This window comes from Micrasema longulum, unplaced genomic scaffold (assembly GCF_059751315.1).
Source record: "Micrasema longulum isolate JH-2025_06_02 unplaced genomic scaffold, ASM5975131v1 h1tg000533l, whole genome shotgun sequence".
NCBI lineage: Eukaryota > Metazoa > Arthropoda > Insecta > Trichoptera > Brachycentridae > Micrasema > Micrasema longulum.
The window spans coordinates 665,630-693,047 of record NW_028277729.1 but is presented as its reverse complement, the minus strand read 5'-3'; the positions used below and the strand labels follow the sequence as shown (position 1 = coordinate 693,047).

Here is a 27,418-nt window from a genome sequence, read left to right as displayed (position 1 = left end):
GTGAGGAATAGTTGAAAAAAGAGAGAGGGGATAAAGGGAGGGCGTTACAATGAAACATACTATAACGAGCTATATTGAAAAGTTGTTTGGTTATTGATCGAAGGAACATAATTTTTTAATGCTTTCCTAATGTACAATATTTCCATATTATTTTCTTTTAACCGTTCATTATTCGCATGTAAGATTTAAACTCCAGTATCTTTATTTATCTATTCATTTAGATCATCTATTGAACATTTGTAGATCATCTATAGATCATGCATTCATTTCATTTATTGAATATATTTACCGGTTTTTAAAATTCAGCCTCAAATAAAAATAATTGGCTACACAAAAGTAGCCCATTTCTAACATTCCTTACGTCCAGTTTTTATCAAAAATGAATGCAATATCTATGCTTTTTATGGCTTATTAAATGAGCCACTGAAATCTTTAAAAAAAAAAACAAAATTTTAATCGTGTTTTGCAGTCAGTATAACAGCTTAAAATCATTGTCTATTTAATTCTTCATTGCATGATAATTTTTTTCAAATTTTATTACTAAAAATGATATTTCATACGCTAAAAATTGATGGAAAAATAATTTCCATGAATCAAATTTACGACACTATGCAATGGTTAAACTTATGGAAATATAAGGTACAAAAAATGTGTTTACCTTAAATACATTTATTGATAGAAAAGGGAAAAAGCATTTTTTAAATTATTTTGCCATACATTATTTTGTCATACATTGTTGTTTGAATTACACATTTGAATTAAAAAAATTTACAGCGTTGCCTTGTTGATTAATATTCAATGACTCTTTTTATCTTGTGAACTTCAGATGAAGGAACCCGAGTTACCCGAGTCATCGGACCTTTGCGCTTCTTTTGTCCTATCTTGGCTATGTATCTAATTCGTAAAATTACAAAATCGTTTTTATTATTCGTTTTTGGTAATTTTATGGTAATTTTTTAGTGTGTATCAAATTAGATATACCATGCAATTAAGGGTAAAAATCATATCTCGTCCGTCTGCTTTCCATTTACAAATAATATCATATTATCCATTTTGAGGTAACACGTTTCGTTTACTTTTGAACTTTTTATTGATGCTTGAACTCAAGCCGTAACAATGTATTTATGAATTTAAACTTATTAAAATAACATTATTGAAAGTCTTTTATTTACGTCGTAACACTTTGTATGAAGATAAAATAGATCAAGTCAATTACATTTACATATATTTAAATTCTCTATCGTTACTATTTTTGTATAAATACGAGAACATTTAATTTGAAAGATCTGAAACAACGACAGTTAACACTGTTCTCTCAAAATTTGTTCTTGAATTGTTTTTTTTTTGTTTTTTAACCAAGTACCTAACGTATAAAGCATGCTCAATGGTAAAACAAAACCATGAACAACAAAAAAAAATTAATCACTTAGTATTTCATCAAGAAACGTGAATAAAAACGAAGAATAAAAAGTAGTATTTAACATGAGTATTTATTACCTGCAAATTGATAATTACAAGTGCAAATAATATTCATGTTTTTACAGCGTACTGTCAGGACAGCGTAATGGTAAAAGAAGTGACTTGATTTAATCGACCAATGAATATATTAATAATCTACATTACCTACACGGTCCTAATTGCAGAAATCTCTTTTACCGGCCGTGCACATGTTCTTGCGCCTGCGAGAAGGCAATTCGACTAGCACAAAGGCAATAAAATAAATTTAAATGTATCGGAATTGGTTATAGAGAATATAAAAATAAACAGAAAAGGCAAGTAGTACACCTACCCATTCAATAAATCAATTGTGATACCGAGATCACCTAAACAGAATGAGGAGAGACACCAAATCGTCCGATCTCATTCAGAGGGAACTTTTGACCCGGAGGAATTGACAAATAGCCCAGGCAACGACACCAACCTGCTGTTACATTATTACATTGCAATATACACTAAAGAAATACTCTGATGGAAGTTCGCACATTTATAGAAAACATAAAAACAGTAACGTCAGAATGAAAAACAAAGTTTACAGTTCTTCGACTCTTCGACGAGTCAATATGTATTTATGTACAATATTATTAAAAAAATATTTTTGAATTTTTTTTATCAAAGACAACAGAAACATGATCACAATACCAGAGAAAATGTATAAATCAGACTCCCATTGAAAAAAGGGCGAAGTCATAAAATTCAATTTTATAATATAAGGCAGCAAAAAATAATACGACATGGGAAAAAATATTTATTAAAAAAAAAACAATATACAAACAGAAGGTTTATAAATAATCAACAAGTTATAAATGCAAAATATGTACATTGTTATTATTTGAGCACACATAAGAATATGTTTTCGTGTGCTCTATTTCAATTAAAATAAGTAAATAAAAAATAAACGCAGAAACCGACAACTTATATCACATTTTAGCAAAATTTAAAAGCTCTTTCAGCTGCAATTTTTTAAAAAATCAGAAATAAATTTAAAATTCTAAATATTAAACACAAAGACGGAACTAACCGATACTACTCACACTAATAAAATGTTCAATAACTGATCCAATGATCATCATTAAACCAATAAGTTAGAAATCAGCTGAGATAACGACAAATTACATTAAAAAACACCGATAATTAACACCAGATAAAAAAGGAGTAATTAGTATGAGAAGCTTGAAAAAACTGTACGAAAAACACACCAGTTTGACGTTCTGTTACTTTAGCTAATGTCATGTATTTATAACTCTACATTATTAATTTTTTTTTAAATTTCATAATTTAAATTTATTGAATTAATCGCGGCACTACTCAACCACCAAAAATGTGCGAACTCAATCAGACAATCCGAATTATTACAAAATCAAACTCAATTTCTAATGTATAACAAAATAGGTGATCATGATTATATTATATTTATGCGTTAATTATTATAATGTTACGCATTATTCATACACATCCCTTTTATTTTTATCGTTTGATTGATACTCGTTATTAAATTGCTTAGATGAAGCGTAATTAAACACAAATTTCACGTTTTAAGAATAATTTTTATCGCATTTATAAGCATCCGAGTATTATACTTTTAAAAAAATGATAAGCAATGACCTTTGGCGGAATCGAATTAGCTTTTATTATGAAATTTCAAATCATTTTTCAAAGATTGTTTATTTAGGGATAAATTTTTATATCTTGTAAAATTTGAGTTTTGTTTTAATTTCTTTTTTTTTCTTGACATATAAGTAAACTTAAAGAAATAAACTAAAAGCACGTATTTTTTAAATGTATCGTATTGTTAGTGACTGACCAAAATAAGATTTTCAGCCCAAACCTTTGGCTTCTGTTCAAGGTTCGGTTGAAACTGAAATCGAGACTTACATGAAAAGCCACTCCAAATCTGACGATAATCTACTGATAAAAAATACGAGTTAATTAAATTAAGTGTCAACTAAAATACACAATGCAACAAAGACATTAACTTAATGAGTAAATTTGTTTGTTTTGAGCGCTTTTCGGTTCGTTGTTAGTTATGCATAAAACTTGTATCGTCACGAGCCATAAGATGCACCCGAGTACAGCCGAATGTAATCCGACACATCCTGACACCAGGTTTTGGCTGAACTGAAGTTTCGACTAATTTTTTAAACCGAAACCTGTTTTATATGCTGAAACTGGCTGAATCCAAAACCGAAACTTCTTAGTTACTAAATATTTTAGTTTAATTTCTATTTATATACCAGTCAATCGGAATTTATATGGTAACCTGTTGATTGGTTAAAAATAAAAATATATTAACATCATTCCCTTTTCCGTACCCGTTTCAGCATATTTCGATCATTTGTTACATGAAGGTAAAGTGATCAGTCTTACACTTCGGGTGCCATTTCAGAAACAATAAAACACTTCAGTTTAAACAACATTTGAAATCAATATTTCACTTCCACCCGCCAGGAATCGAGTCCGTGAACTCAAGAGTGGTAGGCGAACGCGTCAAACACTGTGTAATAAATCGGACTTATTTCCACCTGATTTCCTAGACTGGGATTTCTGCATGAGAGCAGCCATCGAGTTGAAATCACTCGTTCAGAGTTCTGGCTCTATTTCACATACATAATTGAACTCTTCATCTTCCTGGACAAAGATTTTTTTTAAACTACGTATTTGCTTAAATTATTTGTGTTCTACGTGCACAAAACCAAATTCTTCGTAGCTACATTAGCAATTATTTGATCAAATGCAGTCATAACGAAAATATATTTTTTAATACTTAATGTGTACATGTGTACTTTTTGTATATTTTGTTGTTTATATGTAGTTGAATGTTATTAATAATACTTTATTTAATTTATTACTGCTTAGATTCCGATCAATAATCGTTTATCAACAATGTTTTGAGTTTATCCAAATTTTTGTAGACACTCTTGGATTCAATCCCCTAGGAAGCTGTTAATATTAACATATTACAACAGAGATGAAGAACAATCTAAAGAAGGCAATATAGAAGACTAGGGATCCGCAGGGTTTATGGCGTGTCATTGGCTGGTTAAAGTGGCCACTTTACACGCTGTGTAACATTCATAATTCTGCCTATATTTAAACATCTATATTCCTTCAATTCTTACATCTGTTGACGTTTGTGAAGCTAAAGACCTGAAAACTTTATCGTTGCGGATGAGATTCATCTGGTTGAATTATTACACCTAGACAACGCCTAAAAATAATCTTTAATTTCCACACTTCTTCTTGGACCAGATAGATTTATCAATAATGTTTTTAGTTTGTAAGAGTTTATTAATTAACCTGCGAATCGTTTTAAATAATATTGTAAAAAGTTTTTAAATTCTTTTATAAGGTGCGTGAAAGTATGAAGAATGAAAGAAAACCTATTGATTTAAAAATATATATATTATGTTTATTGTAACAATGTAGATTTATAATTTAACATAAAGAAATAAATCAGTAATGAAATGTATTTCAAAAAATATTTTTATACAACAAATAATTTTCAATCACATACTTGAATACTTATCTTTTTGGGTCTAATTATGTTTTCAACTCTATCTTGCCGGGTAGGCAAAGTGCCTTGGAAGTCCATAAATAATATTTAAATGATTAATTATATCAACATATCGAGTTTTATGTCAGGTAAACTAGTTCTACGCTATCACACAAATAACTCAACGGAATCGTTTTGAATATTTTTTAATTGACTATTAAAAAAATCTTCTCTTTGATTATGAAGCCGATATGAAAATGTTTAATTGTTATGTCATAAATATTTAGGTCTTTTTAATGTGGCCTAATTTTTCGAGTTTTCAATTTATGCAAAAACGTTGGTTAATTGTAGATTTATAAGCAAATTAATTAGAAATTATTTTCATAACCAAATTTTGTCGAATAATGTGGATTTTTACTTTTATGTAGTTTATAAGGATAAATAAATATAAAAAAACAAGAAATGTAAATGTTTGATATAAGCAGAAGTTGCTTTATCTATCTGACAAGGGTAAGTAATCCTGTTATAAGAAATTAAAAATATTTATATATTTTATTAGCCAAAAACTTAATACATGTATAATATAATTATAAAACCATATGGTATTCGCCGTTTTTGATTTTGTTTAATTTTATTTGCGTGAGCTTCACTTCACTTCTATAAAATGCAGAAACTCCTGTGCAACCGAGATCTGACTAAGCACAAGATGGAGAGCAATAAAAGCTTCCACATTGCCAGTGTTGCTGTATGGAGTGGAGGGTTAGACTCTTAAAGTTTCAACGATGAACAAAATTGAGGCCTTCGAACTTTAATTATGCAGAAAAATGCTTCAAATTTCATGGACAGATCGTGTCTTTTATGAAGCGGTTTTAAGCATTATTAACAAAGAGAGGAGTTGCTGACCACTGTCAATATAAGAAAAGGCTCATACTTTGGTCACATATTCCGCAATGAAAAAATAGCCCTTCTCCGACAATTATTCTGGAGAAGATAGAGGACAGGCGGAATATGGGACGGAAAAGAGCATCATGATTTCGAAATCTCAGACAGTGGTTCTGTGTGTTGGATGCAGCAGCGCTGATTAGACTGACCCAGGATCGTGATAAATTCATAATGATGGTCGCCTACCTCCGGTAGGAGAGGCAAAAAAGAAAAAGAAGAGCTTCACTTTATTATGTGCTAATTTGTGCGGCATAAAACCTCAACAATGGTTTATTTCTTCTCTTAACAAACACTTAAGTATTATTTGTTGAAGCAACTCAAGTGATTTTGGTTAACTGAACTCAGTTGATCTAAGGATGTGAATCAGATAATGGCAAAATGAGCTTATTTTTTCTTTATGATTACAAAATAATTGACGTTTTACTATATATATTTTTTTAAACCAATAACCACGTTAAACAAAATAGCAAAATAGGTGCTAGTTTTGCCAAAAATTCGTAGGAGTCATTTTATTTTATTTTATTTATTTATTTTCTTAACATAAACGGCAAATCTGCCTTTATAAATAAAAAAATTATAATACTGACATATTTGACTTAGTAATTAAAAAAAAAAAAAACATAAACATCCTTTTACCCAAGATTTATAAGAAAATTAACCAAAAAAATATATAACATATTTGGTAGAAAGTTTAAACAATTTAAGAATAAATAAAAAAAACAAATTAAATAATAAAATATTTTAAAGTAATATAACAAGTAAATCGTAAGTACTGTTTCTTATAGCTGGGCAAAGTGAACAAAAAATTGTATATATTATGAGATGCATAAATAAATCAATATAATTACCATTCACCATCTTTGAAAAGGTTCAAAAGGTTTGTTCTATCGGAACAATACCCTACACTTAATATATCCGATACGTGGGAATAACTATTGCCGAGTACATGAAGTCTGTTCAATGCGGCATTACAAGTATACACCGTCCGTGAATCGTTGCTACAAAACGGTGGCACCTGTCTAGTCATTCTTCCAGGCACCCTAAAGTTGATGATAGATAACAGTTCAGGGTAATCCCATATTAAATTTACAATTCTGAATAAATTTAAAAGGTCTATAATTTTTCTTCTATCTTTAAGTTTTAACAAATTTAATGTTTTTAGTAAAAAATCGTAAATTTAAAATTCATGACTGATTCTAAGTTTAAATTTTATATACCTTAAGAAGTTTTTTGGGCTCTTTCAAGATAATTTTGGTGACAGTTGAAGTAAGGAGTCCAAATAGGAGTCATGGTAGATTTAATAAATTTATTTTATCAAAAACATTATTCACTTATGATAAGACATTTTATACTTTTTTGTTTATAAATTTGTATGGAACACGTTAGTTTTTAGTAACACTTTGACCGGTTTCAAGGTTACCACTTCATCACCAGGACTTACCGTTTAGACAAAAAAAACTGTGTTTAGGCAAATGAAGCAACCCTTGACGAGTAATTTCGACTCGATGCGATGATTGCCCTTAGGTAAAATTTCTCAAAAAGGAAATCGACTGCAGAAGTCCCGGGTTCGATTTCTCGCAGGAGGTGAATTATTTGTATTAAAATTGCATGTACACTGCAATATTTTTAAGTCATCTGGCTGGCCTTATGACGTAGGAGTCTTGCCTTATAATGTGTAATAGGAACTTGGAAAACTAGCTTGATACGCTGCATTGGAGTACTAGTGCAGCGCCCTTTACATGTTTTTTTCAATATTTTATTAAGTTGAAAAATATTTTATGGGGTTTTTTGCATATAATAGATGAAATAACTCGTAAAAATCCCATTTTGGTCTCGTATTTTGATCCAACGTTCGAATACCACTAAACTGCAATTTGATTTTAATTTTTTAGTACGATTATTTAAAATAGTCCCAACATCGAAATATTTATATATTTAAAAGAGCCAATGATAGAACATAAACCCTGTAAATGCCTAGAACGTTGATCGAATTTTCAAATAGGTTCTCCATGTGAGTAAAAATATCTGTCAAAGTATGTATTATTATTTTTTTTTAATGTAAAAGTCTGTACCTTATTTTCATGAATAGGTATTCTAAGTATTTTTAAAAACTTGTAGGCAAATTTTCTGATTTAAAAAAAATTATATCTGACCGCAACTAAGTGATTAGTGATCCCTTTTTCATGCGGCTTATCCCAAAACCTTGATAAAAATTGCAAGAAGTGGAACAAGGAAGATATAGAGCTGAGAGCTGTTCAAACAAGGGTCGCGGCCAAGAGCAAACAACTCTAGTGCGGCCCGAAGCAAACAATTCACCCAAGTATACTTGTCGGAATACAACTTTGCTGAACTCACGAGTCGGGGTCATAAAATGGTCCTCTATTATGTATTATAAAAAAAAACTTATAATATAAATTTACTGATTAATTAATATTAAATGACGTAGCAAAATGTACAATGTGTTTCTTTCCGATATTTTCAAAACAAATTAACGCGTTTAACATAAACAAAAACATCAATTTATTGAAAAAATGGTTCGACTGTAATCAGTTATCACTGAATAGTGAAAAAGTTTTCTTTTGGCCCTTTTTAATAAATCACTGTGATCTTCCTACTAATTTTAATAATTAAATAAATAAATGAAAACAATATAATCATTATTTTATGAGCCCCCAAACATATACGACAATAAAAAAATATAATGGTTCAAAGTACTTTGGTATTATCCTAGATAGTAATATGAAGTGGAAATCACAAAAAAAAGCTATGGTAAAAAGAGTTAGAAAACTAATTTTCATATTTGCTAGACTATGAAACATTATCTAAAATACTAAAACTGTTTACGACGCAATCATACAGTACATTCTGCAATATAGAGTTATAGGCTGGGCAGGAGCTTACAAGTCAAATTTACGTCCGCTTTTAACTGTGCAAAAAACATTTTAGAGGCGGAGATGAAGAACATTTAAGAGAAGGTAATATAGAAGTCTAGGCATCTACAGGGCTTATGACCTGTCAATGGCTGGTTTAAGTGACCACTTTACACACTGTGTAACATTCACCATTCTGCCTGTATTTGAACATCTATATTCCTTCAATTCTTTCATCTGTTGATGTTTGTGAAGTTAAAGAGCTGAAACCTTTATTTATGCGGGTGAGATTCATCTAATTGAATTATTTCACCTACATACTAGGCAACGCCTGAAAATGTTATTTTTTCAATTTCTTTACTTCTTCAATATTTTGAGTTTGTCCAAATTTTTGTAGACAAGGACTGGATTGTAGTGATGATGTAGATGCCTAGACTTCTATATTACCTTCTCTTAAATGTTCTTCATCTCTGTTGTAATATGTTAATATAAACAGCTCCCCAGCGAGTCGAATCCAGTCCTTGTCTACAAAAATTTGGACAAACTAAAAATATTGTTGATTTTAGAGGCGGTTTAGAATAACGCCATATTTAAAAAGTTAGCTTTTTATGTATAGTTTATTTTGGCATCAATAAAAAAATTTCCGTTTTAGGTTGAGATTTCTAAATTTGCTTCTAACACCTTGATTTAAATCTTAATTTGAAAAACACACGAAATTCACACTATCCTGAACTCCATAGAGTAGAAAATTATGTTTCTTTCAGAATATATCTCAATATCTCATTTCAACTATGTAAAACAAACTCCATCTCTAAAGACAATGTTTAACTCTAATAGAGAAATTGAAATGTTATAATTAATTACTACAAAACCTTTGTATCGTACTTATTTTGTGAACAATTTTATCAACTGATAAACAAACAAAAAAATGTGTACCCTAGAAAAAACCAAATAAACAATAAGGATACTCCACAAAATGTCTGTTCAAAGTGACTCCAAAAAACATTCTACCTTTAAAATAAGCCTTTCTTAAGGTATTGATATTAAACAGCAAAAGATATCAATTAATTTAAATTTATTGCGTAATTTATGAACTCTTTGAAAAAGCGAGTTAATATAATAATGATTGATCCTAGATTTGATAATATCAAATAACACTCATTGTGTTACTTACATACGAGTAAGGAATATTAAAAAAAATTGTACTAAATATTTCTGAATATTTTCTTTATTTCATATCTTGCATACTTCTTAAAAAAAATAATAGTACCTACGCTCAATTTAATCTTATCAATTACTTATTCAGAGTAAATATGTTAAAATCTCATTTAATCTTTTTTTTCTCAGATATTTTTAATTCGAATTAGCATTATTTATCAATTAATTAAGTCATAAATTTTCTCAATGTTACAACAGAAGTCTGAAAACTCTGTCCCATGTATCAAATGTTCACACATTAAAATAGCGAGTGATATTGACATGTTGTATAAAATAAAAACATCGAATTTACAATTCAAAAGTTGTTTATTATTGTAATAAAATGGTTCAAAGTAGATCAAATATTAATTGATTATCCAGTTAAAAATAGTGTTGTAACAACTCGAAAAATTTCTAATAGACAAATAACGAGTATTTATATTGATATTCAAATATTTATTCGGTTTCGACGGCGCTCTCTACTAAGCTCAACAATGAATAACATGGCAGAAAGTTTTAATGAATTTTTTATCTCGATAACCACATCAGACATATCTGATTAGATAAAAATTCAAGTTAGCTTGATAAATATTTCAATTGGGATGGAGAACCTCTTTGAGAAGATAATATAGAAGACAGGGCATTTACAGGGCTTATGACTTATAAAGTGTCATTAGCTAGTTTAATTAATCACTACACAGTAAGAAATATTTACCATTCTGCTTATGTTTAGACTTTATTTAAAAAAAACTCTATTTTCTAGTAACGCAATTAAGTATTCTGTGAAATAAACTAAATATCTGAATTGTATAAATACTCTTTGTTTCATAATTTTCGCCAGCTTATTGCGCTATTCTATCAGTGAATAACTAATATTTATAAATATTTGTGTCTAACTATTTGCCGATTTCTTAACGCCTACCAGTTTCATGACGTACAGATATCTTCATCAGGACACTCACTACAACAACATTTACAACAATACACTATTGATTTTACCGTCACCACATTATGTAAAGATAGTATTTAAGACAATACTTGATAAAATATACAATAATTTAACAGACAATCGAATATAAGTAAAAGTGAATGAATAGTGAAATATATTTGTAACATTGTATACATTCTATTCTGTTTTTTTTTTTTACGAATTTAACGTTATTTTTGGATTGTAATTCTCAATATTGTTATTGTATAATGTGTAATTATTTATTTTAATTTACTCGATTTTTCCTCTATGCTTGTTATTATAGCTTAGCAGGGGAACAACTGAACGTAGTCATGCAGAAAGCAGCCAGCCATAGAAAAGTGAAACTGAGATAATAGCACCTTTGTGGAAAGAGTTAATAATCAAATCTACACAATAGTTGAAATGTTTTTGATTTTGTCGAATGATAAACAATGAATACATTAGTTTTTTTTATAATACAAGCAAGAATCTAATTACGTACTTGACTAGTTTAATTAATTTTAAAGTACCTTAAGCTTTTTCTAGTGCTGTAGGTGTTTTCTGCAAATTGGAAAAATCCTGTTTTTGTGATAGACACTATTTTCAGAAAGTGATTATTACTGTTTTTTGTTTGAAAGCAGCCTGGTGTTTTAAGCAGAACATAGTATTGACTTTACTGCACCTGATAACACCAATATCTCATTTTTCCAAATTGTGGACTGGCTGCATAACTACGTTCAACCTTAAAACCTATAAGTTCATGCGTATTTGAATTGTAATTTATTATAATTTGAAACAAATAAATGAGTTAGTTACTCTTCTGTTTTCAGCCGAATAGTAAATAAAATATTTTTTCTTATAGGTATTCAAAAGCGTCACATCACTATTAAGTAGCGCATACCTATCTAACATAATCAAACCAAAATAATGATTATTCATTGATTTATTCAGCCATGTTGGTTAGCGCACGGTGTTTGGTGTAAACTTAATCAGAGTTGTTAATATTTTAGGTGATAAAAATTTTGATAGGTGAGTTTCACCATAATATTGCGAAATAACGAATTAAAGAGAGCGACGACATAAATAAGAATTTTAATCTTTGTCTTGCTTTATTAAAATTGGTTATCAAGTGGTTTGCTCCTACGTAAATATTCTACATTTTCTTCTTCATCGACCTGCCTAATGCTGATCGTTGTGGTCTCCGGGATATCAGGCACTGCGTGTATGATTCGCTTCCACTGTTAAAACTGTCCCTGTTTATTTATTTATTTATAAATTTAGCTATATTTTTTTTTAAACTTTTATATTTTGTACTATGTATTCTAGTTTTTCTCGTTCTTTTTTATAACAGATATTGATTATATCAGTTAACTACTGTAAATGTATAACCTAATAATTAACAATAAAATAAGTCGACAATGTTTTGAGTTTGTCCAAATTTTTGTGGACGAGAACTGGATTCAGCCCCCTAGAGTGCTGTTAATATAGATGTTCCAATATAGGCAAAATGGTGAATGTTACAAGTGTGAAGTGGCCACTTAAACCAGTCAATGACAGGTCGTAAGCCCTGTGGATGCCTAGTCTTCTATATTCTCTTCTGTAAAATGTTTTTCATGTCTGTTGTAATATGTTAATAAAAAAGTGGTTGAATTTATATATTTCCTTTCTTTGAACGGCATAAAAAAAGTACAAATGTTTTTTAATCATATTTAAAGTATCGTAAGTACGGACTATTTTGGTCCACCTCAACTCTGGAAAAAGTTATTTTTGCTTTCCAATTATTTAAGTTTTTCTTAGTTTAAGGTCTAAAAACCTTTTTTATACAGCCACAATATCTCAATAACAAAAGTTTTGATTTAAAGTACTGCCTTTGTGGTTTCTCATTACAGAATTTAAAATAAAAATTGTCTGTTTTTAATAATTTATTGTTTATTCAATTGCCGAATGGTTCCGGTGCTACACACGGTTTTTTATAGTGGTATAATTGTAAACAAAATGTTTTTATTTGAATTATACGGCAAAATTTTTTTTTAAATGACAGGTTATACAAACTTAGTCTATTAAAAGAATATTCAAATACTGCGTTAATGTTCAAATACGAATTTAAAGAAAAATGACTGTTTAAGAATATGTAAATGACCCCTTAACTAACCAATGACAAGTTGTAAGCTCCGTCCCTCAACAAATTTATGCGATTTATTATGATGTATTTTATAATTATCTCACAAAAAGGAAGTACATTTCTTGTTTCTTTAAAATGCCACCACCCTGAACGGTAAACAAATATGACCGCCGTAACCTTAACAGAGTAAAAAATAATATTGAGTTTTCTTCTTTCGTCATTATTGTAATCTTTGTTTCAAGTAAAGTATACGAAGAGGGCACTCGTAACAGGTGAATTAAAACAAATACAAAATTGAGAATACGGTTCCTCATGTTTGGATACCTTGTAATAAAAAAAATTCATGGCACAACCTCGAGACACGCTCCAATCGAAATCATTGCAAGTGCCTGCTAAATGATTACATCAGATCAGTCAACAAACAAACGTGCTTAAATTATTTAACTTACGTTAGTGGGTAATCGGAATCTTAAAAAATGAACATGGATAATAAGAAAGCAGACAAACTAAGACAAACACCGCAATATTTGTAAAAAAATTTTTTTGGATATAATTCATCACGTCGCGTCGCGTCGTTTTCGTGGCGCAGTAGCTAATAAAGTTTTTTTTAAATATTTTTTTTGCTGTTAATATAAAATAATTGTGTTGTCTTTTACTGGCGTTAATATTTATTTGATTTGTTGTACAAACTTATCCTTATTTGTACATAGTTTATTTATTGAGATAACGTTAATTGGACCAGTTTTTTCTTTTACTTAATTGAAAAACCAGTGGTGTTTTTTATTAAGTATCTGTAATGGAGGAAACCTTTTTCTTGCTTTTATTTTCCTAACAAAGATATTAAAATTTAACATCAAAAATAATATTTTTTAAATGTGTTTAAAACAAGATATTGAGAAGGTAATATGATTATCACTTGTTTAAAATATAATCTCGTAAACGGAAGATATCTGTGTACATTTTTACAATCTTTGGGATCTTTATATCCTTTTTGGGGTGTTGCATCTTGGACAGTGTTTCTATTGGTAATATCACATATCGTTGTATGTACTGATGTTGTGATGTTTCTATTTTCAAATAATAACTACGTAGTTACTTCTTTATAGATACATTTTGTAGGTTATTATTAGTAGTAAATACGAAAAATTTATTTGAATGCTATATCTAAACTAATGTATGGAATGCGCTCATTTTCTTAGTAAAATGATGATCTCATTATATTTTTTTACATCATTTTGAAATGGTCTTGAACGGTGACTACATCCTTTTTTCTTATTTTTTTCCAGAGAACCTTACGATGATAACGGAAGACTTAGACCTGAAGATGTTGATATTTGCTCCAGAGGTCCGGAGGTTCTTGTGCTACAACAAGAGGTGGAAGCTGATTGGAGAGCCGATAGTGAGTATTTTCTTCTCGACCTTTTATAAATAAGTTCTTATGACCTTCCTCCCAGAGAGCAATGCTGAGACTATATTTGCCAGCGGAAAAATATATTTAAATTTCAGACAATATGTTTCTGATCAAAGTTAATTACAGTTTATTTATTTATCTGAATTATTTACTATGGAAATCGTCAGTCTTTTTAATAAACACGAGGTATGAGAAAATAATTTTAAAAAGTAAGATCAATTACAGATTTCACGTTATTTTTTAATGAATACAGAAGGAGAGGGGAAAAATTAAGTGCTAATAAAAAGAAATATTATAAAAATTAAATAACAAGTACATAAAAGCGAGAAGACATGGTTTGTCCTACTAATTCTATGCTGTTTAAGGTTCAGATATCAGAAACATAACTTCGCATCATTCCAACATAACCAATATTACTCATGATTGAACTGTTAATTTTATACGAATAGTTCATAATCTCCGATAAAATAAGTAAAATAATACTCTAAATACGTTGAAACTATTTCAAATTCATTGAATTTTCACTGTAATTCAATTAAATTATAAGAATATTTCGAAATGTGGGGTTGCCAATCTCCATATAAAATTGTATTATAAAATAGAACCAATATATTTATTTATTTGTCAATTCTGAAAAATACTATTAGCTGGACGCACGTTGATTTGAAATGTTTTTTTTTGTGAAATATAAGGCTGGATGTGGACTCGGTAAGTAATTGTAACTTATTGTATTTTTTTTGTGTTTTTTTTTTTATTTGGACAATGTTTTATCTTATTTTCGAAGTACATGGGAATATATATATTTTTTTTCCAAAGTAATAAGAGTTTTTATATGTTTATAGAATTTAAAAGATAAGATTATGTTTATTTATTAGAATTTAACTATAAGCACCTGCTGACGACTTGATAGGACTTGATAATTTATTTGTATGTTAATTTTTGTATGCTTTAGATAATTTTTTTTAAAATCCTAGCGTCGACAGCCGGCTATTTTGTGACCCATTGTGAATTTGAAAAGTCTGGCTTTCCTGGTTATCGGGAATTTCTTATATATAACCTTCCTTTTTAATCGCTTTAAAAAACTTATAGAAAAGCAATGTCTATATACGTACGGCTTAAGAGTCTATCTAGGCTATATTATTGACGACACTGATAATATAACAAACTATATACATACGTATGTACTTCCTAAAACCGAATTGACAGAATATATTTTTTCGTGTTATCTTAATCCGTTTTATCTTGTTCGTACGCCGTAAAACTTTGACAAATAGATTGGATTATTTTTGAAAAATGATTGTGGAAAATTACTGTCAAATAATAAATACAATCATTTTCCAGAAGATATTAGATATTACATTTGATCGCAGGCTCTGCAACTCGATGAAATTGCACCATTACTAAACTTAAAAACGAAGTAAAGCTTTAAAGCATTTAGACTATTGAACATAATACGGCAGACTAGTTTTGTGTTGTTATTAATATGTTATTGTAGTAGACTAACTTTTACCTGCGGTTTTCGCACGCATAGCATTATAGAAGAAACGGTGATTTAAATAGTTTTGTCGTTTAACAATAATATTTTTTCCGATAAAACGATGATTTTTTTTTAGATTAAAAGTAGCCAACATCTACTTCTGGTCCTCCAACTATTGATATGTATAAGTACGATGATCCATTAGTCTATGGCGACCGCGACGTAGCACCATTGTAACATGTATTTGTTTTTCCACCAAGGTTTTCCGAAAACTTGATATTTTTTAGGATGAAAAGTAGTCTATGATGCTTGTTGGCTTTCCCGTTATCCCTATGCAAAAAAAACACGTAAATCGATCGCTACATTACGACATAAAAAAAACGCAAATAAACACACAATCGCAAAGTCAGTCCAGTCAAAACATTTCAATAGCTATGTCAACAAGTTCTATTGTACCTGTTATATGAATCCTACGTCGCAGGTGCATTTTCAAATATATCGTGCATAAATCCTATTTGCACCTAAAAGTGCATATAATATTTCATTGGAACACAAAATGTAGCGTATCTTGATGTGTTACATAAAGGTGAGATAATCAAGCTAACGTTTCAGGTACCAGTCCAGGTGCCCAATCACAGATAATTATCGACGTGCTAATAAGCGACGTGATAACAATTTCTCGCCATGGTTGCTTATCGTATTTGCGATCACAATGCAACATCCATGAACACCTAATATTAAATGTCAAAATATTTACGTTTCGTGACGTATAATCCTGCTGCGCAATCACATATTTCAATTTCACCGTTGTAAATATGGAAAATATTTCAAAACTGCTATTTTTGTTTATTTATTTATTATTTATCACGCTCATCATTGCATTTAGCCGGCGGCGGCGGCTGGTAAGCCAAATGTCAAGAAACGCAGTCGCCATAGTAATTGAAATTTAATTTTTACTTTTTTTTATTTGATACTCCTTACTATTTTGCAAATGCAACTGTATTATATTTTTTATAATAAAAGCCGATTTTTCGCCAATGAACTGTATTTATTTACGAGGAAAACAAACCGACACGAGCGTTGACTAGAGATTACACACGCGTTGACTTATGACTGTGATAGCTTAAGCATGTTCATTATTGTTCATTGTGATCGATTAAATGTTTAGCATGTTTTTAAGCACGTTGATAGTTATTCGTGATTGAGCCACAGGAACAGTGATATATTGCGGTGTTAAAAACCTTTAAAACTAACAGTTTGTATTAAAATTACCAGTAATTGAAACCAGGACCTCAGGCAAACGTTGCAACCGATGCACTACGCGACGGACTTATCTCCACTCCTATTTTAGGATTTTTACCTGGGCGATGATATTTTTGCGTAGATATCCACTATTGGCATGTCCCTATCGTTTTTTTTAAATTATTGTCTTTCATAGGAGCTAAGACTATCAAAATAAACCTAGTTTTATAGTTTTAAAAGCCCCTTGTTTTATCTGCCGTCTTCGGACGTAAAGTATAAAAATATGTTTTTTTTTTTAATACCTACGAACTTTTTGTGACAAATTTTCCCTGAAAAGTAACCTGGATTTTTTTTCCAGAGCAAACGACAGGCGTTGGGCCGGCCGCGGTGCCAGTTCTACGAAAACATGCCAGACGCCTACAACACGTACCACTCCGTTGCCGAACGGGGCCACTACATGGCCTTCAACCAGCACGGGCAGCAGCCGGGGCTCCGGAGGGCCGCCGCCCCCGCCATGCGGCGCTGCCGGTCGTTCCTGAAGATCGCCTGGGACTTCTCCATCGCCGAGCACAACAGCCGCGTGGGCGGCACGGGGGCGGAGCCGCGCCGCCGCGCCCCGCACAAGCGGCACGAGCGCCTGCGCCACGCGCGCTCGCGCCACCCGCGCAAGAAGAGGCCCCGCGACGGGGCCGCATAGGCGCCTGACTGCGGCTCTAGTGCGCGCCCGCTCGCGCGCGGAGTGCGCTCGTCCCGCGGATGCTAGACTCGCGTAGTGAACCGCGTGCCGCGTGACGCGAGCCGCGTGCCGCGCGCCGCGCGCCGCGTAACCGAACGCGCCTACGGTTACAAAATCAAAATACGCTTATATATATTTAGGACGATGTGTGCAGTTCAAATGTACTTTTTTATTATATTAATAACTTTATTTAACTGGACTCTCTTACAAAGCATAACTTATTATCGATGTATATTATTGCGCAGTATTATCGCACTGACTTTAGACTTAACGTATTTTAGACGCGCTTTCTTCCTTGGCTCGCTGTTAACAAACAAGGTGCCCGCTTCTCGATATGTATTGTGAAATTCCCCATGAAGTCGCGATGTAGTCGGACTTTGTTTACTGTTTACCCTCGAGCTAGACAAATGTGTCCAGTGCGACTCCGCTGACAATCCTCTTCGTGTCTGTGTCTGTTGCCCGCCCGCCTTACCGCCCGCCCGCCTTACCGCTTCATCGCCTGCGTTTTACCTAGTGGAGCCGGTACTGACTAAATTTGTACAAATATGACCAATTATGGATATTTTTGTTCCAAATAAGTATTCCGAACGGTTTACATACACCCAAAACTCGCTTAGAACAAATCTATCCGTCTTCGAGTCGATTGTTGTAAGCCGCAGAGAGGAAACCATCTCGACGGATATAAGTTTCTTGTGAAAATGCATTTGCTCTTCGATGGAAAATCGATTTGGTGAACTTCGAAGTACGTACCTTGTATTTATGGATAAATTTTAAGATATATTTGGCCTCAACAGTCATAGTAGAAAGTAAATCGCTTACTCATTACTCGCGGGATTCACGAAATTGACAAAAATGAATATTAATTTGTGACTAGTTGCATTTTAAAACGTACGTTGAAAATACTCAAAAGGTGAATACAAATTAAAATATCGGAATGTCATTAGTAGATAACGAATTTGTTGTAGATAAAATTATGTGCATTTTACGGACTCATCGCTTATCAGTGTGAAAAATGATTTTTCGAGCTTTCTGTATTTACATCAAATCTTACTACCCATATGCGATGTAAAACCAACAGCATTCGTATGTATAACTGCTCACATGTAGTTGTTTATATTTAAAACAAGACGTTTATTATTAATGTTGCTGTTGTTGTTGTAATACTTGTGACAAAAATCACTTAACGCATCCGATGAAGCGATACAATTATTGTACGTAATGAAATCAATGTATTGTTATGTGAAAATAATATTAACTTAATGATTAGTCCTTGTAACCTTAAATACTACTTATATATTTATTTAACGACTCTGAAAAATAACGTGTACTTAAAACTTGTATATTTACGATTCGTTGCAAGAACCGTAGTTTTATATAAAGCTTTAAATAAAGTTGTCTCGTGCTAGAAATAAATTACTTTCATCCCATTCATCATACAAGCAATGAGAAAATGATCATTTTTTTTATCGCTATAAAAAGAAACACAGTTATTTAAAATCCAATCGATGCAATGATATGTCTAAAAAATATTGTCATTTAATTAGCCGATACTATGTAAGCCTTTCATTGATAATCATTGAAATAATCAAAATAATATTACTTGCATACTATTAGTAAAATATTTTTTGTTTTCTCATCTTGTGACAATCAACACACTGTTACCTTAGTTCAATACTGTAACAAGTCGAAATAATATAATTAATTATTTGAAAATGTTAAAAAAACATTAACATTATTAAGACACCAATAAACAATATTGTATTTATACCATGTTTTCAAATTAATTACCTGTGCTCGTATTATGTTATTTATTTTTAGATAAAGAAACTTTTTTTCATTTCGTTCATTTAATACAACAAGAAATATTCGAATTTGTCAAAAATATTACTTTTTTGATACACGAATAAACTGAACTGCATTTTTAATTCAAGAACGTCCAGAGTCATGCCTGGAGAGCACGCATATTTTTATTGTTACATTAATATTTCAAGACCTAATTGCGTGACGAAGTTTTGAGTAGGTGTGTGATGTGTCTTTTTTTTCTTTTAGCGATTTTTCGAGTAATGTTTCTGTGATTTGTCTACCCCAAAATGGCTGAGGGTATAATCTATCTATCATATGTTAGAAGGACAAGGCTCTGGACGTGTTTTCCTTAAAGAAACTTGATTATGTATACTTTCAAAGTGTTAATATTATATTGGAATTTTACCATCAACTATATTTATAGTTTTTGGCTTGGTGCAGTCGTAAACTAGGAATTGATAGTTATTTTTGCTTTTGTGGAAAGTTATTTTAGACATTTATCATTGCTCATCTGATCATTTTATCGAATACTAGAATAACAACCAATCACGATAAGATTAAAACCCTTTCTAACAAACCTTTCTTCCTTTTGTAATATTTATCCCTTCATTTAATAAATAAGCTTTTACATGTGTTTAAGATCTGTGCCATAATGAGTTTGGCAATTTAAATTATGAAAATATTAATATAATTATAATTTTAATGATTGAATTCATTGTTATGATATATATGTATGTATAAAATAGTAACTTTAATGTAATTATATAACATTGGAAGATAAATTGTACTTGTTTACATTCCGAGTCTGAGGAAATTATTTCTTAAATTGGAAATATGGAAAGAATAAATGAAAAAGGTGAAATTCTACTTAAATACGACTTGTTATTTTTAATTCCTTTCTTCTTTTTTAACTCACAAAATAGTATGTGTCTTCATTCTTCATTATTATGTCGCATTGTGGAGTGGTGTGTTTTTGGAGCTACCTGGCGCATACCACGTCCATGTATTTTATATGGTCAGAATTACACTGATTCAGCGTGGTGCGTCGTGGCAAATACACAGCCTTCCTACACCGTATTAAAAATCCACACAATTAACCTACTTAGATACAAAAAATGACAAAATTAATTAACTTTGGACCCAAGGATTCTGCATCAAACGAACTTTAACGATAAACAAGTTTGTAAACTGTTAAAACCCTGTGGTAAATAATTTTTTTGCGCTCGATGATGTAACAGTGTTACCACAAGCAAACGATAGAATATTCTAAAGTTTAGACATTTAAAAAAAGCATGGGAACATACTGTTTATTCATTTCTTTCCCATGATTTGTTTTTGAAAAACATATAATTTAGCCCCTTAGCAACAAAATTAATTGAAAATCATAAATATGCCGGTTATTTTACATGCGTGCGTCCCCCATCACTGTTAATAACCGACCGAATATCTTTCACACAAATACCTGCCACAGAACAGCGTCTTTGTCTTCATTGTTATGAGTTATATATTTGTGCTCTCTTTTACACAGATTGTCCATAATAATACGTAATAATAATGTTAAGATCAGAAGAAGTAAAAAGGTATGAAAAAAGTTTTTTTGCAATTAAGAGAAAAAAGATTCTGATCCAGCCACTCTTTGCTTACTGTTATACATTGGTTGGCTTTTATGGCAGCTTCTTCCCGGGATTTAACTTGCTCAATAGTTGCGGTATCATTAGCATAAAAAAGAACCTACCATGCACATTAATATTACAAAGATCGTTTACATAAATTAATAACAATAACGGGCCAAAAACTGTTCCTTGTGGGACTCTATGTATCACAGTATTAGCTTTACTTATAATTGTTCCAATCTTAGTGCCTAGAAGTCGATTTACTAAATAATTTTCAAAAAAAGAAAGGCAATTATTTTTAATACCAATTTTACAAAGTTAACTCTAGATTTCATATATATAACTTAATGGAAAGCCAAATTGAAAGATTCTAGAAAATGCATAATTTAACAATTGTTTTGAACAATGATAAATGTGTTAAAAAATATTTTTCGATACACTGGAGCGTATATCGCTTAACGTTGCGAGTTCAATTCTTGACAAGGTTTTTAAATCACAGTATTTCATAGCTTTAGCGAAGGACAGATCATCTTATCATTGTGTAATCACTGACAAGATATGGTGCGATCGATATTAGTACCAGTACAATAATGTCCGAGGTTTGAAAGGCGTTAAGTTTAAACATCAAACTTTTTCGCTTGCGCTACTTCACCAAAGAGCCTGGAGCCTATGGCATCGCTTTAGAAGCTCCAATATGCTTCTCCAAGCCGGGTGGATCCGCTAAACTCTGTTCAAGCAGTGGCTACAAAACAATGCCGAGACCGCACCGCCATAAGGACGTATTATAATTGATTTTATTTTATTTATTTACTGTATTTTTTTTGTTTTTATTATTTCATTTGAATTCTTATTATTTACGAATATATTTGAATTTTCAGGCAATTTCCTAAATGTCGTAAATAACTTTTGCTGTAAAAATGGGAATCGAGTTGTGATAGAGTGGGATTTGAACCTTGGACTTTTAGTCCGCGAGTCCACAATAATATTACGGGACTACAACCCGGTTGTTTTATGAAGCTAACATATGTTTTTTTAAAGGTAATATTGACATCGCATTACTAAACCTTTATACTAGATTTAAAATTATTATTATGATTAGATTAAAAAAAGGTTTAATTCGTTGGGTATAAGGGCCGAAATAACAATTAAAATATTTTCTTCACCTACTCCCTAAATACAAAGGTTATTTACGTACAATAAAAGAAGAAAACAAAAGTAAAAAAAAAAACAATTCAACAAACGAGATACTTACGTGGTTCACAAGGGGATATGACAATGTTCAAAGACATTCTTAGATGATAGCGCAAAGAAGCCAAAAAAAACATCTTCAAATATTGGATCAAGGGGGAAATCGTTTTTTGAGGGCTTTAGTCCCGAAAGCTCTTTTTTTCAGGGATGGCTATTTCATACAAATTAATCAGTCAGAATAAAAATTTTACATTTAATAAACACAAATGAAGTTTGTTTTATTTATCGCTTTATGATTCGCAGGAATTCGAGAAAGTAACTCTTTGTACACATAACCAATATGCAGAATTACAAATGAAAAATTGATTTCGATTATAATTGTGAATGAAACGCAAACAACTCAAAACAAAAACATAAGTAAATATCATAAAAAAATAAACGCAAGGAAGGTTTAAAACCAAAAGGTAATTTTTCAAATTTGAAACCATTTTCAATTTCAAATTTAACTTTGACTTAAGTGGGAATAAAAAAACTGAAATTTCATGGACCTATCCATTATATCTTCATAATCATAAAATAACGACGCATGTGATTTTCTTCTACTGTAAGAGCAGAATTTTATTTTTGGCACTTTACCTCACGACTCGATAAGTATATATTTTGGTACTTGGATATATTTTTTTCAAACCTGGAATGTAAAGCCTTTTTAAGACGTTCAAGATCAAATATTTAAAAAAATCATTGTCGCATTTTTCAGACATCCGTCGTTGTTCTACGATCATGATGATATGAGCATTTAAAACCATTTTTAGAATAAATTTTCCGAGCCCAAATTGTATAACATACTTATTTGCATTTAAGAAGACATAAATTATTACGATCAACGATACTGTTATGTCAACTGCATGGTGTAATCTTGTTGTTTTCTCAAATAGTTTCGATACCTGAAATTTTGACAAAAAGCTCTGGAATAAAAATAGCCATAAATTATTTCACATGATAGACGAGTAGGTATCAAGGTAAAAATGTTTCTTTTCAATTTAAAATAACCACTTATACCTTACATTTAGTCTCGATTTTTAATAAACCATTCTCAATTTAGCATTTTGGCTCTGAAAATTATATCCCTAAGATAAAATATAGCATTTAACGCAAATGTTTTTTTTTTGTTTGAAGGGAACTATGCACATTGTACATACAATGTACAAAGATTAATGCATCATTATCCTCGAAAGAATCCACTTTTTTAAATGCAGATAAAAATATGGTGAATTCATTTGCTCGAACTAAAAATTCTAATAGATTAAGTTTTTTTCTAACATTTCTTGGTAGAACTGCATTTTAATTGAAATAATAAAATTATAAACCTATTTTTATTATTAAAATGAAAATTCTAAGTTAGTTTATTTTACAAAAAATATAACACCTGCTTTGATTATCTTTTCGTCTACTATATCGCGTAGTACATCGCGATTGTTTCCATATCTCATTTCGTCTGATCTTTTATTGTACAAATAATACGACTTTTTAATCCCTAACATTAAACTTTTTTCCGTTTTTCTAATTGATACCTCGGTAGATATATCAAATATTTGTCTTTTTTGTTTATATCTTACTCTGCCTGAAACACATTTTTTTCTTCTAATATTCCACAAATATATTGCAAATCAGAAGGAGCAAATATGAAAAAAAAGATATGACTTCTTCGTTCAAACCACAAAGATAGTATTCTCTTTCTGTTCCTATATAATGACAAATAAATACCACAAGCGTAAATATAGTAGGCTATGACAAAACAGCTATGACTAAACAAATGTGTCGAATACTTTGAGTGAATAAGCTTAAAAGTTATGCGCAATATTTACACAGAAAAGATCTATACAAAATGCTGGACAGCATAAAAAAATGAGGAAATCGTTCTGACTTACTACGATTGATTGAAGCAAATGGCTGACTAAAATAAGACAGAAATAATGATTTTTTAAAGTGTCCAGAGTCAAAAAATGACATTTTGAGAAAAACTGTTTCTTGTATTTTGTCCTTTTTAATCAGATCAAGTGATTTTTTTTAATGAAATGTCAAGGTGATTTTAGATTTGAGTCATGCAATCAGATCAATGAAACACACTCAATTAATTTGGCAGCATCAAAATTCTTATAAAAATAATTATTTTTATTTATTTATTTTACTTTTTGTACATAATGTTGTTTGTGCATTGGCGGGCTTATTGCCAAATGGGAATTTCTTCCAACCAACCAATAAAATAAAAGTTTTATTTTTATAAATCAAGTTACAGAACATATACAATAGAAAAAAAAGGTTAAAAAGCTAAAGATATATAAAAATAGAAATAAACGTAATTAATTACCTTTAATCAAAACTATTACTTAATGGGAAAAAGGAAAAAAAGAGGAAAAAAGAAAGGAGGAAAGATTAAGGACGAAGATTTTTTTGAGGATATTTAGAGAAAATATGCGAAATTTCAATTCAAGAAAGTCATCAAACTAAGTGAATTAACATAATATTATATGTCTTTATTGCATAAAAAAATATATGTAGAGTGGTAGTATTGTGGACTTACGGGCCAAAGGTCCGAGATTCAAATCACACTCTACCGCAACTCGATATCCATTTTTCCAGCACAAGTTATTTACGAATTTCAGGAAATGGTCTGAAAATTTAAATATTTGAGTAAATAATAAAAACTAAAAAAGTAAATGTAAAACATAAACGTTTGAGAATTTTTTTAATATGACTATGAAAAGTGGGCAAAAGAAAAAGAAATGGATGTAAGGAGAAAAGAAAAATAGTTGGAGAACTAGGAAACAGTAGGGCTGCTTTCGACGCGGCGATTCTTTATTTTATAACATTTGGTAATTCAACAGTAATACATATTTGAAAAACATTCAATGTTTAAATATTAGTCTCAGCAATTTTAAATGTGATTCAATTATCGAATATATTAAATTACGTTTCACATTTAAGTGTTTTCATGAATAAATATTTATTTTACAAAATTACTTGTACACGTGTACTTACAGTATAATTTTAATTAATATTTATTCCCTATAGATTATTTACAAAATTGGGAAAGAATCATGAAATATGTCCATCCTGCTATTTCGGCAGTGTATGTTACATTCTCGATACATCCCGACCAAAGGTGTATATGTTGCGTTGCTTAAAAATGGAGGTAGTTTTATGATACCCCGATGTCTAAATATTCTCAATCCCGCATTTATTTGTATTTCACTGAAGAAAATGTATCTGTTTATTATTTTGTAGATAAATTTTATACTGAAAAGAACGCGGGAAAAAATGTTAATGGTGCTGGTAATTTGGATAAGTTAGCAATTCGGGACTTATGTTTTTTTATTATTATTATTATATATACGGCCTAAGCCAGTTACAACAGTTACATGAAGAAACATAAAGGCAAGAAACTGAACAAAAAGAACATAAAACTATTAGGCAAAGACAAATAAGGGCAAAACAATAATTGTACACAATATATTTATAAAAACGAAAGACTTAAGACTTCGAGCTAAATTATGCCAATCCAACTTCATCCCACACTGTTTAATCGCGAAGAGATCTACGAAAAGCCATAAGATCTATCCCAAAGAATTTCAAGGCGTGTGATGAATTGACTAATCTACACATTCTGGACATTGGGGCATAAAAACCAAAGTTGCTCTTAGAAGATTTTATAAATAGCAGATTTTCCGCAGGACTGCCACACACGTCTATCCTGGCATACAATCCTAGCCTCTTCCACATTCATTCATTTTGTCATACATGCCCTTCGGTTCTGTCTGCTTTTGACATGACCAAACTTAAGATTTTGGTTTATCTGATCATGCCACGTCTTCCTTGGTCGTCCTCGTCTAACGTTGCTGTTCATTTTCGCCATATATACTTGTTTTACCATTCTTTCGTCGTCCATTCGTTCTACGTGAACAAACCATCTCAGAGACTCTTTCTTAATCTTATCAATTATACTTGTCTCAGATTTACACTCTCGCCTGATTTCATCATTCGTAACCCTGTCATACATTGATTTCCCACACATTCGTCTAAGAGATCGTATTCCAACCGCGTTCACTCGGCTTTCATCCTTCCTCTGCCAGTTCCGTATTTCACTTCCATATATAAGTGTTGGGACTAAAACTCCGTTGTGCACTGCCAGTTTAGCTTCGATTGACATATTTTTATTAGAAATTACTGTGCTTAGTGCTCCGTTCATTTAGTTGCCCGCATTCACTCTTCTTTCAACATCTTTTTCTACTCTTCCATCTCTTGAAAACATGCTTCCCAGATACACAAATTCTTCTACTCGCTCGAGACATTCGTTGTTTACATTTATTATGCAGTCAGTAACCTCACTTTCACACAAACCTTTCAAAAAGTAAAAATATTAAAAAGGCGCATCATTCAAATTAGGAATTATCATGCAGCCAGAACAGTGAAATAACTCAAATTCAAAGAGTCTGTGTTGTCGCGGGACATACCTAAATTTGTGGCTTTGTAGTTCTGACGTTTGTGGGTGGTAAGGAAGTGTACGTAGTACGTATCTATCTACAAGGTGTTAATTTATTCAATAATTGAAAGCATTTAAAGTGAAATTAAGATGAAGTTCCCGGTATTTAGTCGCAGGTCGCAGCCCTGCAACGGAACGCGTCCACGGTGTTTGAACAAACGGGAATTAGAGTCCATTAGAAGTTGGAACACGGCGTACAAAGTGTTCCCGGACAAGTGGCGTGTTTGCGCTTAGACCTACCGTGGCCGGGAACCAGCTAATGGACTGCGGACCGCTATCGAATGTCAAAAGCGGAGCGACAGTGAACAAACACCTCGTGACGGGGTCCCTGTAGACCT

The 27,418-nt window shown here is 31.1% G+C and overlaps 1 protein-coding gene across 4 annotated transcripts in view; it reads left to right on the top strand.

The window, feature by feature from the left end:
* Nucleotides 1-18,789, top strand: part of LOC148280817 (fibroblast growth factor 17-like) — a 192,512-nt gene extending 173,723 nt beyond the window's left edge. For all 4 annotated transcript variants that reach the window (XM_088227755.1, XM_088227754.1, XM_088227757.1 and 1 more), the window contains 2 exons: nt 14,357-14,469; nt 17,559-18,789. In XM_088227755.1, the coding sequence (XP_088083881.1) occupies nt 14,357-14,469; nt 17,559-17,897 (452 nt within the window). In that variant the 3' untranslated portion in view covers nt 17,898-18,789. The remainder of the gene's footprint in view (nt 1-14,356; nt 14,470-17,558) is intronic.
* Nucleotides 18,790-27,418: the final 8,629 nt, after the last annotated feature.